Source organism: Mustelus asterias, chromosome 24 (assembly GCF_964213995.1).
Source record: "Mustelus asterias chromosome 24, sMusAst1.hap1.1, whole genome shotgun sequence".
Lineage (NCBI taxonomy): Eukaryota > Metazoa > Chordata > Chondrichthyes > Carcharhiniformes > Triakidae > Mustelus > Mustelus asterias.
In genome coordinates this window covers 43,370,580-43,386,103 of record NC_135824.1, presented here as the reverse complement: position 1 = coordinate 43,386,103, position 15,524 = coordinate 43,370,580, and the positions used below count along the sequence as shown (strand labels likewise).

The following is a 15,524-nucleotide window of genomic DNA, read 5'->3' as shown; positions in this document are numbered from 1 at the left end:
GGGGATTAATACCCATACTAATAATTATGGAGGAAAATAAGTCATATTAATAACTGTCCAGTGAAAGGATTAACAGAGAGTAATCACAAAATGTTTAACTGCAGGATAGTAAACAGCTAGTTCCAGACACCTGACCTTCAGATAAGGAAGAGAGAGAAAGGTACTATGCTGGGAAAAGGCCTTTAAATCATGCATTGGACAACAGAATGATTCATGTTCTAATATCCAGACAAGGAATGCCTATAAGATAAGGGAAAACAATACTTAATTGAGGAAAGTAGAAACCTTTTATCAATTGGATATTATAATTAAGTAAATGTAAGGTGATTGTAATTGGTTTTAAAAACTGCACTTTATATGATGTGACCTTAATTAACTATGATTGGATGGAGATAACTCCTGTTCTTTTATTGGTATATTCAAATTACTTGTAATTGAAACTGAGACTTTAATTGCCCATGTATTTCTACGTTTTTCCATTCTGAATGGCTTCATTCAGAGTCCTATAGTTGTAGTCTTCTTTAATAAATCTTAAACCACACTGACTTTGTCTAGCTACTTGATGGGAATGATGGTTTTCTTGTGGTATTTTAAACTATCGTAACAGCCCCATAACAATGTTGAACCAATTTATTGGAATTCTTTGAAGGAATCACATGTGCTGTGGATAAAGGGAACCAGTGGGTGTACTGTACTTAGATTTTCAGAAGGCACTTGATAAGGTGCCACAGCAAAGGCTATTGCAGAAAATAAAACCTAATGTTATAGTGGGTAAAATATCAACATGGATAGAAGCTTGGCTAGCTAAGAGAAAACAAAGGAGGCATAAATGGGTAACAAGTGCGTGCCATAGAGATCAGTGCTGGGGCCTCAACTTTTTTACAATTTATATTAATTACTTGGATGGAAGGAACAAAGGTACGGTTGCTAAATCTGCTGATGACACAACGATAGGTAGGAACGTTGTCTGTGCTCTTAGGTGTGTACTATAACTATTTTGAAGAGTACAGGAGTTAATCCCAGTGCCTTGGCTAATGTTTATCCCTTAAAATCCGAAACAGATTATTTGGACATTATCACATTGCTGTTTGTTAGAGCTTTCAATGCAAAATTAGCTATCACATTTCCTACATTACAACAGCAGCTTACTTTAAAAGTACTGTATTAGCGGTGATACATTTGGGATAGCTTGTGGTCAAGAAAGACACAATACATATACTAAAATATGAAGCCATTGAGGTATTAATTTTTGGGGTCTACTTCATCCATCCCATGTACTGTATAGTATATACAAAACAGCTCCTACCTCTATCCACCTGCTCTTTTAGAGGGGTTCGGAATGAGTCATCCTCTGCATCATCCTCACTCATATCTTCCTGATCCTCTGAAGTTAACTTTCGCACCATAAAGGTCTCTCTCCTACAACAGTTATTACATATTGAAAGTAAAGCCCTATTTTCCATGTGGGAAAACTTCAAAACTTAGTACTTCCGAATCGCAGCCATCAATTTTGTGACCACAAAAGTGGGCATTCCATAAAAGGCCCAAATGCTGCACTGGGCATAAGGTTGTACAAATGCATATGGTGGCACATGGAGTTTGGAGAATACCAAAGCATTGCATGTGCAGCTAGTTACTGCAGCAATAGGTACTTCCGAGTCTAACTCGATCAACTGTGCATCAGTGGGTAGCACCTTTGCCTGAATCTCACACAAAAGACTTGATAAAGGGAAGAGTTCTCCCTGGCGCCTTGCCAATTTTTAATCCCACAAGCATCAAACACAATACCTGGTTTACACAATGCTGCTTGTGGGAAGTTTGCTATACACAAATTGACTACATTACAACAGTGATGACGCCTTGAGAATACTCAATTAATTGTAAAGTGCTTTGGAATGCTGAGGTCATGAAATGTACAACATGAACACAAGCCTTTTTTTACTTTTGTCACTGAGGTTGTATTGATACCACAACAATGAATACAAGAGTACATACCTGGGATATATCTCAATTTAATAGGTTTATGTTGTCGGCAAGATTGCTCTTCCAGGGCCAAGTTGAATCACTTATGTAGATCATGAAATATAGACTACAGATTTATAACAGTACTCAGTAGCTCTAAGTCTTCCACCTGGTTTAAGCTGCTACAGTTATCTGGGCAGTGCAAAATTTCTAGTTCAACAAATCAGTGGGTGGCAAGGTAGCAATGGCGTTGTAGCAAATCACGATAAAATATTTAGATCTCCTGGTTCCACCCGAGCATTCTTTTCCAACTCTAAAGGTCATTAAGTAATCAGAGTGAAGGGCATCAAGACTTATCTGGGGTGGGGTTAAATGATGAAGCAGAAACATAATAAGGAAGCTGGAAGTTGGTAAGTCACATGGACCTACTCTCCTGCATCTTAAGCACTTAGATCAGAATGAAAGTAATATAATACCATAGAAATGTTAATGCAGAAAGGAGCCATTCAGCCCATTGTGTCTGCACCGGCTAAAGAAAAAAGAAAAGGAATACCTACTCGTTTTAACTCAATTTTTCAGTACCAGGTCCATAGCTTTGCAGGTTACAGCACTTTAGATGCAGATCCAGGTATCTTTTAATGCTGAGTTGAGCATTTCAGCCTCAATCACCATTTTAGGCAGTGAATTCCAGACACCCACTGCCCTCCGTGAAAATGTTTTTCCTCCTGTCCACTCCAATCCTTTTATCAATGACCTTAGATCTTTTCCCCCTGATAATTATCCCCTCAGCCAATGGAAACAACCATTTTCTGTCCACCCCTGAGCCATCTCGGTTCTAAAGAAAATAACCCTCATCTATCCAACCGCTCCTCAGATGCAATTTTCAAGCCCTGCAACATTCTTATAAATATCCTCTGCACTCTCTCATGATCTTTTGTAAGATGACCAGAACTGTACACAAAATTCCAGCTGTGGCCTAACCAGTGCAGGTATTGGGAATCTGTTGTACTGTATTCCACCTACACAGAAGAGGTCTGGATTATCAAATTTTACAATCTCGGAAGAACTTGTAAATAAAAAGAACAGAGGACTGTCCGATTTTCTAAATTTCAGTATCTGAAGTATCTTGCAAGTCAGACAGCAGTTTTAATAAATATACCTGATTGGAGCAGGTGCCTTGGTAGGTGGCGTCTTGTCTTTTTTAGAAATCTGTTTAATTTCAGACAGACGATGTCTCATGCAATTTGTCAACTGGGTGTCCAAGCGCCATGTGAAAATGCAACTGTAGGTGAGAAAATAAAATGAGAAAAACCCTGCAAATATTCACTAACAGTAGGGCATTATTATTTTACTTAATATTGCACTCAAGATTAGAAAGTATGACAATGTTGATTTGCTATGCAGTTATAGAAGCTAGTTTTCTTCATAGAATTGACAGAACACAAATTTAGCCCTGCATGCAAGGACTATGAGAAGCACTGAATAAACAGTACACTTAGTTGAGAGCATAAAAATGAGAATAGAATACAGAGGAATTGTCATAATGGCCATGATAAATGGGAAAAGCCCATATGCTAATGTACTGCAATCCTCAGTAATTTGTCATTCAGTAGTTAAAGTAATATACAAGATGACAGAGCTCCACTTTCCAATGCAATGAAGAATATACCAGTGACAGATTAACGGAGGGAGGGAAAATAAAGACAGAGGAAGGGTGTTTTTTCAGTTGCACAATGGATACAAGTCATGACTTCAGACAACACATCAGCCTCCAACTGTAAGGTTATTGTTGAGTGATGTGGAAGAAATTACACATTGTATATGTACTTGACATATTGGCCTACAAAAAATATAACAGAGGCTTTCAACAGCTATTTACAACCAAAACATACGTCACATGAATTTCTCTCAAATATTTTTTTAAAATTCATTTTACCAATGGCATGTAGCCCAGTAGAAAGTACTTGCCTGTCTCCTGATACTGTGATCAGATACTTGCAGTCGTTACTAAATTTCATGCCTGTTACAATTTCTAGAAAATAAAATTAAAACTAATTTTACAACCATGAAGACAATTTTTTGTAATCTGTCTGCATCATTACAGAATTCAAAGTTATTCTAAACTGCATGCAACAGTTTTAAGCAGTTTCTGAAGATCCAGATATCAAATTCAGTGTAGAAATTCACAAATTACTTCTTATCTGAGGAAGGATGCACTTGCTATAGGAGGGAGAGCAGCAAAGGTTTACCAGGCTGATTCCTGGGATGGCAGGATTGACTGGAGGAGGAGAGATCGAGTTGGTTAGGATTATATTTGCTGGAGTTCAGAAGAATGAGGGGAGATCTCTCAGAAACCTATAAAATTCTAACAGGACTAGACAGGGTAGATGCAGGAAGGATGTTTCCGATGGAGGAGATGGAGGGGGGAAGGAGGGAGGTGCCAGTCAAATGGGCTGCTTTGTCCTGGATAGGGCCAAGCAGGCAAGGGGTGAGTATTCCATTACATGTCTGACTTGCGTCTTGTAAATGGTGGACAGGTTTTGAGGAATTTTAGGAGATGTATGAGGCAGGTTTTCTTCTTTACACAGAGGGTGGTGGGTGCCTGGAACTCACTGCCGGGGGGAGGTAGTGGAAGTGGATACAATAGTGACTTTTAAGGGGCATCTTGAATAAGGATGAGTGTTACTCACCTCAGGATTCCTAGCCTCTGACCTGTTCTTGTAGCCAAAGTATTTATATGGCTTGTCCAGTTCAGTTTCAAGTCAATGGTAACCCCAACGATGTTGATAGTGGGGGAAGTCAGCAATGGTGATCCATTGAAAATCAAGGGGTGATGGTTATTCTCTTGTTGCAGATGATCATAGCCTGGCACTTGTGTGGCACATGAATGTTACTTGCCACTTGTCAGCCCAAACTTGAATATTGTCCAGGTCTTGCTGCATTTGGATATGGACAGCTTCAGTGTCTGAGGAGTTGCGAATGGTGAAAATGTGCAATCAGTGAACATGCCCACTTCTGACCTTACAATGGAAGAAAGGTCAGTGATGAAACTGCTGAAGATCATTGGACATAGGACATCATCCTGAGAAACTCCTGCAGTGATTTTCTGGAACAGAGGCGATGGACATCCAACCACCACAGCCATCTTCTTTTGTGCGAATATGACTCCAACCAGTGGAAGGTTCCCTTCACCTCAAATCTGGAATTCAGCTCTTTTGTCCATTTTGAACTGATGCTGCAATAAGTTCAGGAGCTTGGGTGCAACAAGTTCTGGAGCACAAGTCTTCAGTCCCATTGCCAGAATATTGTCAGGTCTACAGCCTTTCCAACACCTTCAGCCATTTCTCGATATCATAGGGAGTGAATCAAATTGGCTGAAGATCGGCATCTCTGATGCTGGGGATCTCCAGAGAAGGCCGAGATGGATCATCCACTCAGCATTTCTGGCTGAAGATTGTTTCAGCCTGGCAGTGATTTGCCAGGCTCCTCCATCATTGAAGAGGAGATTATTTGTGGAGCCTCCTCCTCCAGTGATTGTTTAATTGTCCACTGCCATTCATAACTGGATGTGGCAAGACTACAAAGCTTGCATCTGATTCTTTGGTTGTGGAATCACTTAGCTGGGCCTATTTGTTGCTTATGCTGTTTGGCACTCAAGTAATAACCCCGTGCTGTACCTTCACCAGGTTGACACCTCGTTTTTAGGCATGGTTGGTGTTGTTCGTGACATGCCCCCCTGCACTCTACATCGAATCAGGGTTGATCCCCTGGCTTGGTGGTAAGGGTAGCGTGGGGGATATGCAGGGCCATGCGATTACAGATCGTGATAGAGTACAATTTTGTTGCTGCTGATGGCCCACTGTGCCCAGTCTCAAGTTGTAGATCTGCTCAATGTCTATCCCATTTAGCATGGTGGCAGTGCCACATAACACCATGGAAGGTATAAAAGAATACAGCACAGAACTAGGCCCTTCAGCTCTCCAAGTCTGCGTCGATCAAGATGCCTGCCTAAGCTAAAACTGTATGCACTTACGGAGTCCGTATCCTTCCATCCCATCCTATTCATGTATTTATCTAGTTGCCTTAAATGCCACTATTGTATCTGCTCCCACCACCTCCCCAGGCAACACGTTCCAGACATTCACCACCCTGTGTGTAAAAAAAACTGGCCTCGCACATCTCCTCTAAACATTTCCCCACACACCTTAAACCTACATATCCTAGTACTTGACTTTTCTACCCTAGGAAAGAGCATCTGAATATCCACTCTGTCCATGCCACTCAATCTTGTAAACCTCTATTAGGTCACCCCTCATCCTCCGTCATTCCAGTGAGAACAAACCAAGTTTATCCAACCTCTCCTCATAGCTAATACCCTCCAGACCAGTAAACCTCTTCTATACCCTCTCCAAAGCATCCACATCCTTCTGGTAGTGTGGCGACCAGAATCATACACAATATTCTACATGAGACCTAACTAAGGTTCTGTACAGCTGCAGCATGACCTGTCAATTTTTATACTCAATGCCCCGACTGATGAAGGCAAGCATGCCGTCTGCTTTCTTGACTACCTTATCCACCTACTTTACCACTTTGTGATCGGTGGACATGTATGCCCAGATCTCTCTGCCTGTCAATACTCCTAAGAGTTCTACCATTTACTGTATAATTCCTACATGCATTGGACCTTCCAAAATGCATTCTCTCACACTTGTCCGGATTAAACTCCATCTCCATTTCTCCGCCCAAGTCTCCAACCAGTCTATATCTTGCCGTATCCTCTGACAATGCTCTTCACAATCCACAACTCCACAATTTTTGAGTCGTCTGCAAATTTACTAATCAGACCTTACTACATTTTCCTCCAAATCATTTATATATACTACAAACAACAAAGGTCCCAGAACGGATCCCTGTGGAACACCACTAATTACAGTCTTCCATTCAGAAAAGCACCCCTCTACTGCTACCCTCTGTCTTCTATGGCCAAGCCAGTTCCATATTCATCATGCCAGCTCTCCTCTGATCCTGTGTGACTTCACTTTTCGTACCAATCTACCATGAAGTACCTTGTCAAAGGCTTTACTGAAGTCTACGTATACAACATCCACTGCCTTTCCCTCATCATCGTCACTTCCTCGAAAAACTCGATCAAGTTAGTGAGGCGTGACCGCCCCTTCACAAAACCATGCTATCACTAATAAGTCCATTTGTTTCCAAATGGGAGTAAATCCTGTCCCCAAGAATCTTTTCCAATCATTTCCCTCCCACTGATGTAAGGCTCACCAGCCTATAATTTCCTGGATTATCCCTACTGCCCTTCTTAAAAAATGGAACATCGGCTATCTTCCAGTCCTCTGGAACTTCACTTGTAGCCAATGAGGATACAAAGATTTCTGTCAAGGCCCCAGCAATTTCCGCTCTTGCCTCCCTCAGTATTCTGTTCTCTCTGGAAAGACGGAGAATGAGGGGAGATCTCAGAGGTGTACAAGATTATGAAGGGGATAGATAGGGTGAACGGTGGGAAGCTTTTTCCCAGATCAGAAGTGACGTTCACGAGGGGTCACGGGCTCAAGGTGAGAGGGGCGAAGTATAACTCATATTAGAGGGATGTTTTTTACACAGGATGGTGGGGGCCTGGAATGCGCTGCCAAGTAGGGTGGAGGAGGCAGGCACGCTGACATCATTTAAGACTTACCTGGATAGTCACATGAGCAGCCTGGGAATGGAGGGATACAAACGATTGGTCTAGTTGGACCAAGGAGCAGCACAGGCTTGGAGGGCCGAAGGGCCTGTTTCCTGTGCTGTACTGTTCTTTGTTCTTTGGTGTAGATCCCATCCGGCCCTGGGGACTTATCTACTTTAATGCTTTTTAAGACACCCAACATCTCCTTTCTGATATCGTCGTGACCCATAATATTTACACACCCTACCCTAGGCTCCTCATCCATCAAGTCCCTCTCTTTGATGAATACTGAGGCAAAGTATTCATTTAGTATCTCGCCCATTTCCTCTGGTTCCATGCATAGATCCCTCCACTATCCTCAAGTGGACCAACCCTTTCCCTGGCTACCCTCTTGCCCTTTACATACATATAAAATGCCGTGGGATTTTTCTTAAATCTTATTTGCCAAGGACTTTTCATGACCCCTTTTAGTCCTCCTAACTCCTTCCTTATGTGCCTTCCTATGTTCTTTATATTCTTCAAGGGCTTTATCTGTCCTAAGCTTTTTAGACCTTGAATGCTTCCTTTTTCTTTTTGACAGGGCTCATAATATCCCTCGTTATCCAGGGTTCCCGATACTTGCCACGCTTATCCTTCATCTTCACAGGTACATGTCGGTCCTGAATGCCAATCAACTGACATTTGAAAGACTCCCACATGTCGAATGTTGATTTACCCTCAAACAGCCGCCTCCAATCTACACTCTCCAGATCCTGCCTAATGTTGCTGTAGTTAGTCTCCCCCCAGTTCCCCGCCGTTTGCCCAAGGCCACTCTTGTCCTTATCCACAAGCACCTTAAAACTTCTGGAATTATGATCACTACTGTTCTGTAACTTGATTTTGTGTATCTGTGCCCTGTTTGAGAGCAGATTTCCACTCCATCTGACGAAGGAGCAGCGCTCCGAAAGCTAGTGGCGTTTGCTACCAAATAAACCTGTTGGACTTTAACCTGGTGTTGTTAGACTCCTTACTATATTCTCTTTAACCAGTAATGCAACTCCCCCACCCCTTTTACATCCCCCTCTATTCTGCCTGTATATCCTCAATGTGAAGACAGGGCTTCATTTCCACAAGGACTGTGCAGTGGCCATTCCTATTGATACTATCATGGACGGATGCATCTGCAACAGGCAGGTTGGTGAGGGCGAGGTCAAGTATGTTTTCCTCTCTTGTTGGTTCCAGCAGCTATGTCCTTTGGGACTCAGTCAGCTCAGTCTGTGGGTGTGCACACTGAACCAGAATATGTTCTGCTCCCTTGCCACCCTCAAGTGCTTTCTCTAAGTGCTGCTCAAATGATATGTTTGTTCTCCTGTAATCATTGACATCTGCAGTAACCAATACAAAATATATTGCTTGAAACAGGGCAACCTGTATTATATCTTATCTTGTTAAAAAAATTAAGGATCATTGCACTAAATGTGGGAGCAGGCTTGAAAAGTGGCAGCAACGACATTGGCAGCAGTGACAGGTTCTTGCTCCTCGTTATTTATGCAGGCAAGTGAAAGATGCCAGGTCTCTGGCAGGTAGCCTCCGAATTGCCTGCCCCGCTGTCAGCTCACTGCTTCCTCACTCCAGGCGCCATACTTAAAGTGCAGCCACACAGTCTTCTCAATTGCGACAGCCCAGCACTGCTCCACTGAAGACATGATCCAAAAAGGCAGCAGCCCCCAGATTTAGGGAAGCCTCATTGGATTGCCAGCTGGATGCAGCCAAGGCAGGCAGTGATGTTCTCTACCCCCACTCCGGACACACGAGTCCAGCAAAGTGACCAATCTGGCTGGGGTGCAGGAGTGGACAGTGCCAATGCAATCCTGAAACAGTCAGCCACCCAGTGCAGGAAGAGGATGAAGGACCTCATCTATGCCACAAGGGTAGGTCAACCATCCCATCACAACTCACAAACAAGCCCATCACACATTTACTGACACTTCACTCTTTGCCAATTCCAGGGACATAAAATTCACTTTCTCTCACAAACACAGCCTCGTCTCTCCATCTGGCCGCGTCTCCTCTGGAGATCATGTCCTCATCCCATCCATGTCTCCCCTCACCACCCACATATGCCCATCATCTGCCCTCTCTTGCTCACAGTCTATCAGTCTGTCTTCAAGCAGGACAAGTTCACACGCAATAAAAGAGATGGCTCCAGATGATTTCTGGTGGGTAACAAGCTTTGAGGATGCTCTGTTAGCACACATGAATGCTTTAGACTATGTGGAGAGGAACAATGAGATGGGAGCAAGGAGGTACTGAAGCTGATGGGTACTCTTTGGGGGAGGGGGAGTGTATGACTTAATTTGACAGGATACAAAAGTCTGATTTCCGATGGTGGGATGAGATACAGAGATGAATATAGCCTGTGGTGGGATCATACTTGCAATAACTTTGCATGCCATTAATGCTCATCATCTTAAAAGTAGGACTTTATGTTAAAGTCAGCAGTGCATGAGAATCATGGTGCACCCGTCTACGTTGGTTAAAGGTGGTGTGAACCAGTTCGCATTATGCAGTTGTGTATGTCGGTGGTCTGCAGCACAAGCAATGGGAGAATGGCAGTTTGCATGGAGGCTCGGCTGCAGCAAGGCGAGTCAGTGGTGGGGGTGGAGATGCTTGGGATGGAATTGGAAGATAGGAGGAATTAAGAAAGAGTTATCCAAGCGAAAGGTGCAGTGGGAGCAGTCAGTCAAGGTAAGAAAACGAGGGACTTAAAGGGGCAGCATCATCCAAATGTGGATCTCACGGTGTTGGCTGGCAAGGTCCTTACAGGGCTTTGAGTTAACCAACAATATTTCAATTATCCTCGCACAGGACAATCTCCTTTACAATGCATAGTTAGCAAATTCAGCCATGTTCCAGAGTGGCAAGTACAACACTGGGCACTAATGAGAGCATTCAATAAATACTGAAGAAAACAAAAATTTTCTGCCAACCATGAGATTTCTAGTACATTCCTGACTAGGTTCACCTCAACAAATAACAATGACGCACATGAATAAAGTGAAACTGAGGTAATGTGTAATATTTACAAGTGAACTTTAAGTTTGAAAAAAAAATCCGTGCCACTGTGGAGTCTTATGGAGTTGGGCAGGAAAGTTTTGACCATAGGTGCTATTACAGCCCATCTGTAGCTGCAGCTTTGTTAGCTAACAGCAGGTTTCATCAACGACATCTCCTGCAGAATCACACACCATTAGCAGTTTTTAGAAATTGTAATAGTGTGAAAAACAGGAAGACCGTAGAAGTGGCTCACTTCCAGTTCCATTTTCAGGAATGACATGCTACCAACAAAACTCTGCACTCACTCCCTGGGCAGTCTAATTCTATTCACTGGGTTTAGGGAACAATTTTTAAAAATCCAAAACAGAAGAGCAATGTTAAAAGTTAACTAATTCTTGTTTATAGACTGTCATAAGAATACCTGAATGCCCAAACATGCTGGCTACACATTCTCCAGTGTAGAAGTCAAAGATGGAAATATTCTTGTCAGAACAACTAGTAGCTACAAACGTTCCAGAGGGATCCATCTGAACCTAGAAACAAAGCAGAGAAACCAATACTAGGTATCTCAACTAAAGTTTGAAATAGCTACAAGGAAATTCCTCCATGTTTAAAGAAACATGTTACTAAAAAGAAAAAATCAAAAGCCATTGCAGACAGTTTGCAAATCAATTGTCACCTGAAGATCAAGAAAATGTTTTTTCCCCCCAGTGTCAACATTCTCTTTCTTTTAACTACCATTGAAACTAATAACTTTTTTAAAAGGCATTTCATGTGAATTTACTTGTCTTCAAATGCTTCCATTACTTCAGCAGCAGAGGGTGCCCTAGCTCAATCTTTGGTCCGATTAGCCAAAAGTGCCACAAACTATAATTTTACTTCAAGCCAGTCAGATGGAATTGGAGATGTCAGATGATGCAGGGAAATATGCTGAGCACAAAGTTAAGACCTGGAAAACTGAACTACCTGCAGCCAGATGAGCTGATTTGAAAAGATGGACAGAATATGTGGAGCTGTGAAAATGAGAAATCAAGATAGCTTAGCTGTACAAATGGAGTGTGCAGTGTACTAGACTAATAAAAAAGTCACAAACTGTACTGGAACAACTTTATGGCTTTAAAATTTGCCATTACCAGTAGTGGTCTTTCAAATTCAGTGGGAGAGATCCCCAAAGTGCTGCACACACCTACAGAACTTAATCCTAATTTACAATCCCTACAGTGCAGGAAGTGGCCATTTGGCCCATCAAGCCTGCACCAACAATCCCACCCAAGCCCTATCCCCGTAACCCTATGTACTTATCCTACTAATCCCCCAACACTAAGGGGCAACCCACACATCCTTGGACTGTGGGAGGAAACCAATTACCCAGAGGAAACCCACGCAGACATGGGGAGAACGTGCAAACTCCATACAGTCAGTGTCACCCGAGGCCCGAATTGAACCTGGGTCCCTGGTGACATAAGACCGCAGTGCTAACCGCTGTGCCACCCTATTTATTTAGAGAATGCCTTTCATACAAGACATCCCAAGACTGTTATACAAATTACCAAAAGCTTAATTACAGAGGTAGGTTTTAAAAGGAGGTTGAGATGTTTAGGGAGAGAATTCCAGCTTATGGCCTCATCAGCTGAAGGCACAGTAGCCAAATGATGAACAATTAAAAAGTTTCACAACACCAGGTTAAAGTCCAACAGGTTTATTTGGAATCACTAATTGTTGGAGCGCTGGAGAGGTGTATTCTTTTATTCATTCGTGGGACATGGGCGTCGCTGGCTGGCCAGCATTTATTGCCCATTCCTAGTTGCCCTGGAGGTGGTGGTGGTGAGCTGCCTTCTTGAATCGCTGCAGTCCCTGTGCTGTGGGTTGACCCACAATGACATTAGGGAGGGAATTCCAGGATTTTGACCTAGCGACTGCAAAGGAACGGTGATATATTTCCAAGTCAGGATGGTGAGTAGCTTGGAGGGGAACTTTCAGGTGGTGTTCCCATGTATCTGCTGCCCTTGTCCTTCTAGATGGGAGTGGTTGTGGGTTTGGAAGGTGTTGTCTAAGGATCTTTGGTGAATTGCTGCAGTGCATCTTGTAGATAGTACACACTGCTGCTACTGAGCGACAGAGGTGGAGGGATTGAACGTTTGTAGATGTGGTGCCAATCAGGCGGGCTGCTTTGTCCTGGATGGTGTTGAGTTGCGAGTGTTATTGGAGCTGCACCCATCCAGACAAGTGGGAGTATTCCATCACACTCCTGACTTGTGCCTTGTAGATGGTGGACAGACTTTGGTGGGTCAGGTGAGTTACTCGCCACAGTATTCCTAGGCTCTGATCTGCTCTTGTAGCCACTGTGTTTATGTGGTGAGTCCAGAGGAGTTTCTGGTCAATGGTAACCCCAAGGATGTTGACAGTGGGGGATTCAGTGATGGTAACACCATTGAATATCATGGGGCAGTGGTTAGAGTGTCTCTTATTGGTGATGGTTATTGCCTGCCATTTGTATGGCACGAATGTTACTTACACTTGTCAGCACAAGCCTGGATATTGTCCACATCTCATTGCATTTGAACATGGAGTGCTTCAGTATCTGAGTCATCGCGAATGGTGCTGAACATTGCACAATTATCAGCGAACATCCCCACTTCTGACCTTATGATGGAGGGAAGGTCATTGATGAAGCAGCTGAAGATGGTTGGGCCTAGGACACTACCCTGAGGGACTCCTGCAAAGATGTCCTGAAGCAGAGATGACTGACCCTCCACAACCGCAACCATCCTCCCATGTGCCAGGTATGTCTCCAACCAGCGGAGAGTTTGCCCCGATACCCATTGATTCCAGTTTCGTTAGGGCTCCTTGATGCAGTCGAATGCGACTTTGATGTCAAGGGCTGTCACTCTCATCTCACCTCTGGAATTCAACTCTTGTCCATGTTTGAACCAAGGCTATAATGAGGTCAGGAGCTGAGTGACCCTGGCGAAACCCAAACTGGACGTCACTGAGCAGTTATTGCCGAGTAGGTACTGCTTGATGGCACTGCTGATGACCCCTTCCATCACTTTACTCACGATAGAGTGTAGACTGATTGGGCGATAATTGGCCGGGGTTGGATTTGTCCTGCTTTGTGTACACAGGACATACCTGGGCAATTTTCCACATTGTTGGGTAGATGCCAGTGTTGTAACTGTACTGGAAGAGCTTGGCTAGGGGAGCGGCAAGTTCTGGAGCACAAGTCTTCAGTACTATTGCCGGAATGTTATCAGGGCCCATTGCCTTTGCAATATCCAATGCCTCCAACCGTTTCTTGATATCACGTGGAATTGAATTGGCTGGAGGCTGGCATCTGAGATGTTAGGGACCACTGGAGGAGGCTAAGGTCAATCATCCACTCGACACTTCTGCGGGTTCACTTACACGGCATATATAGACATCTTGCAATTGTGTCTGTCTATATATACTGTGATCTTGCAATTATGAAAGCTCGTGATTCCAAACAGATCTGTTGGATTTTAACCTGGTGTTGAGTATTAAATCTGTTTCTCTTCAGAGACATTGCCAGGTCAGTTGAGTATTTCTGACACTTTTTATTTTAGAATTCGATGACTATAACTATCTTGGAGGCTAGTAAGGCTGGGAGAAATTGACTGAGGCCATAGAAGGATTTGAAAACAAGGATGGGAATTTTAAAAATAAATTCAAGATATTACTTATCCAGAAGCCAACATAGGGCAGGGAGTGCAGGGGTGAAAGTTTATGGGGAATTGGTATGAGAACAGACACAAAGCAGAATTAACCAGAACATAGGTAGCCAACCACTGGAATAGTTGAGACTCGATCTAAGGGAAAGGATAAGGGTTTCAGCAGCACGAGTCAAGGTGAGGAAGGGCCGAGTAATGTTAGAGGTGGAAATTCATGGATGGCGCGGATGTGGGCAGAAGTTCAACCTGGGATCAAATATGACACCAAGATTGTGAGAACAAATGAACAATTTTATTAAGCCGCAAATTAAAGCAGAAAACTGTAGATGCTGGGAATCCGAAATAAAAGCAGAAAACGCTTAATAAACACATCAGGTCTGGCAGCATCTATGGAGAGAGAAACAGAATTAACGTTTCAAGTCCTTCTCAGGCTCTCAGGAACTCTCAGTTCTGAAGAGTCATACACACTCGTAACGTTAACTCTGTTTCTCTCTCCAAAGATGCTGCCAGACCTGCTAAGTGTATCCAGCATTTTCTGATTAAGCTGCATTGTTGCCAGGGAAAAATCAGAGTTGGTTAAAGAATGGAGTTTGGGACAGTGACCAAGAACAATGACTTCAGTCTTCACAATGTTTAGTTGAAGGAAATTTCTGGGAAGGCAGTGGTGTTAGTGGTATTGTCACTGGACTAGTCCGAAATAAAAGCCCGGGTTCAAATCCCACCATGACAGATGGTAGAATTCAAACTCAGAATTTGAATTTTAAAAAATCTGGATGTAAAGGTCTAATGATGACCATGAAATCATTGTCAATTGTTGTAAAAACCCATCTGGTTCACTAATGTCCTTGAGGGAAGGGAATCTGTCATCCTTACCTGGTTTGGCCTACATGTGACTCCAGATCCACAGCAACGTGGTTGACTCTTAACTGTCCCTTCCAAGGGAAATTAGAGATGGGCAATAAATGTTGGCCTAGCCAGCAACACCCACATCCCATGAACGAATAAAAAAAAATCCAGCACTGGATGTCAGAAAAACATTGATAATAGAGAGATTGCAAGGGTTGGAATAGGCGAGGTCAGACTGCATCAGTCTACATATAGAAATTTACACTGTTCTCAGACGAAGCCAAGAGGCAGCATACAGATGAGAA

At 43.1% G+C, this 15,524-nt stretch overlaps 1 protein-coding gene across 6 annotated transcripts in view; it reads right to left on the bottom strand.

Annotated features, from left to right (window-relative positions):
* Positions 1–15,524, bottom strand: part of LOC144511344 (mitogen-activated protein kinase-binding protein 1-like) — a 129,544-nt gene that overhangs the window by 45,783 nt on the left and 68,237 nt on the right. For 3 of the 6 annotated variants that reach the window (XM_078241625.1, XM_078241627.1, XM_078241628.1), the window contains exons 17-20: positions 11,106–11,217; positions 3,931–3,994; positions 3,122–3,244; positions 1,307–1,419 (exon numbers count right to left, since the gene is read on the bottom strand). In XM_078241625.1, the coding sequence (XP_078097751.1) occupies positions 1,307–1,419; positions 3,122–3,244; positions 3,931–3,994; positions 11,106–11,217 (412 nt within the window). Of the gene's footprint in view, positions 1–1,306; positions 1,427–3,121; positions 3,245–3,930; positions 3,995–11,105; positions 11,218–15,524 lie in introns of all 6 variants that reach the window. The other 3 variants (XM_078241623.1, XM_078241624.1, XM_078241626.1) reach the window with 1 other exon arrangement.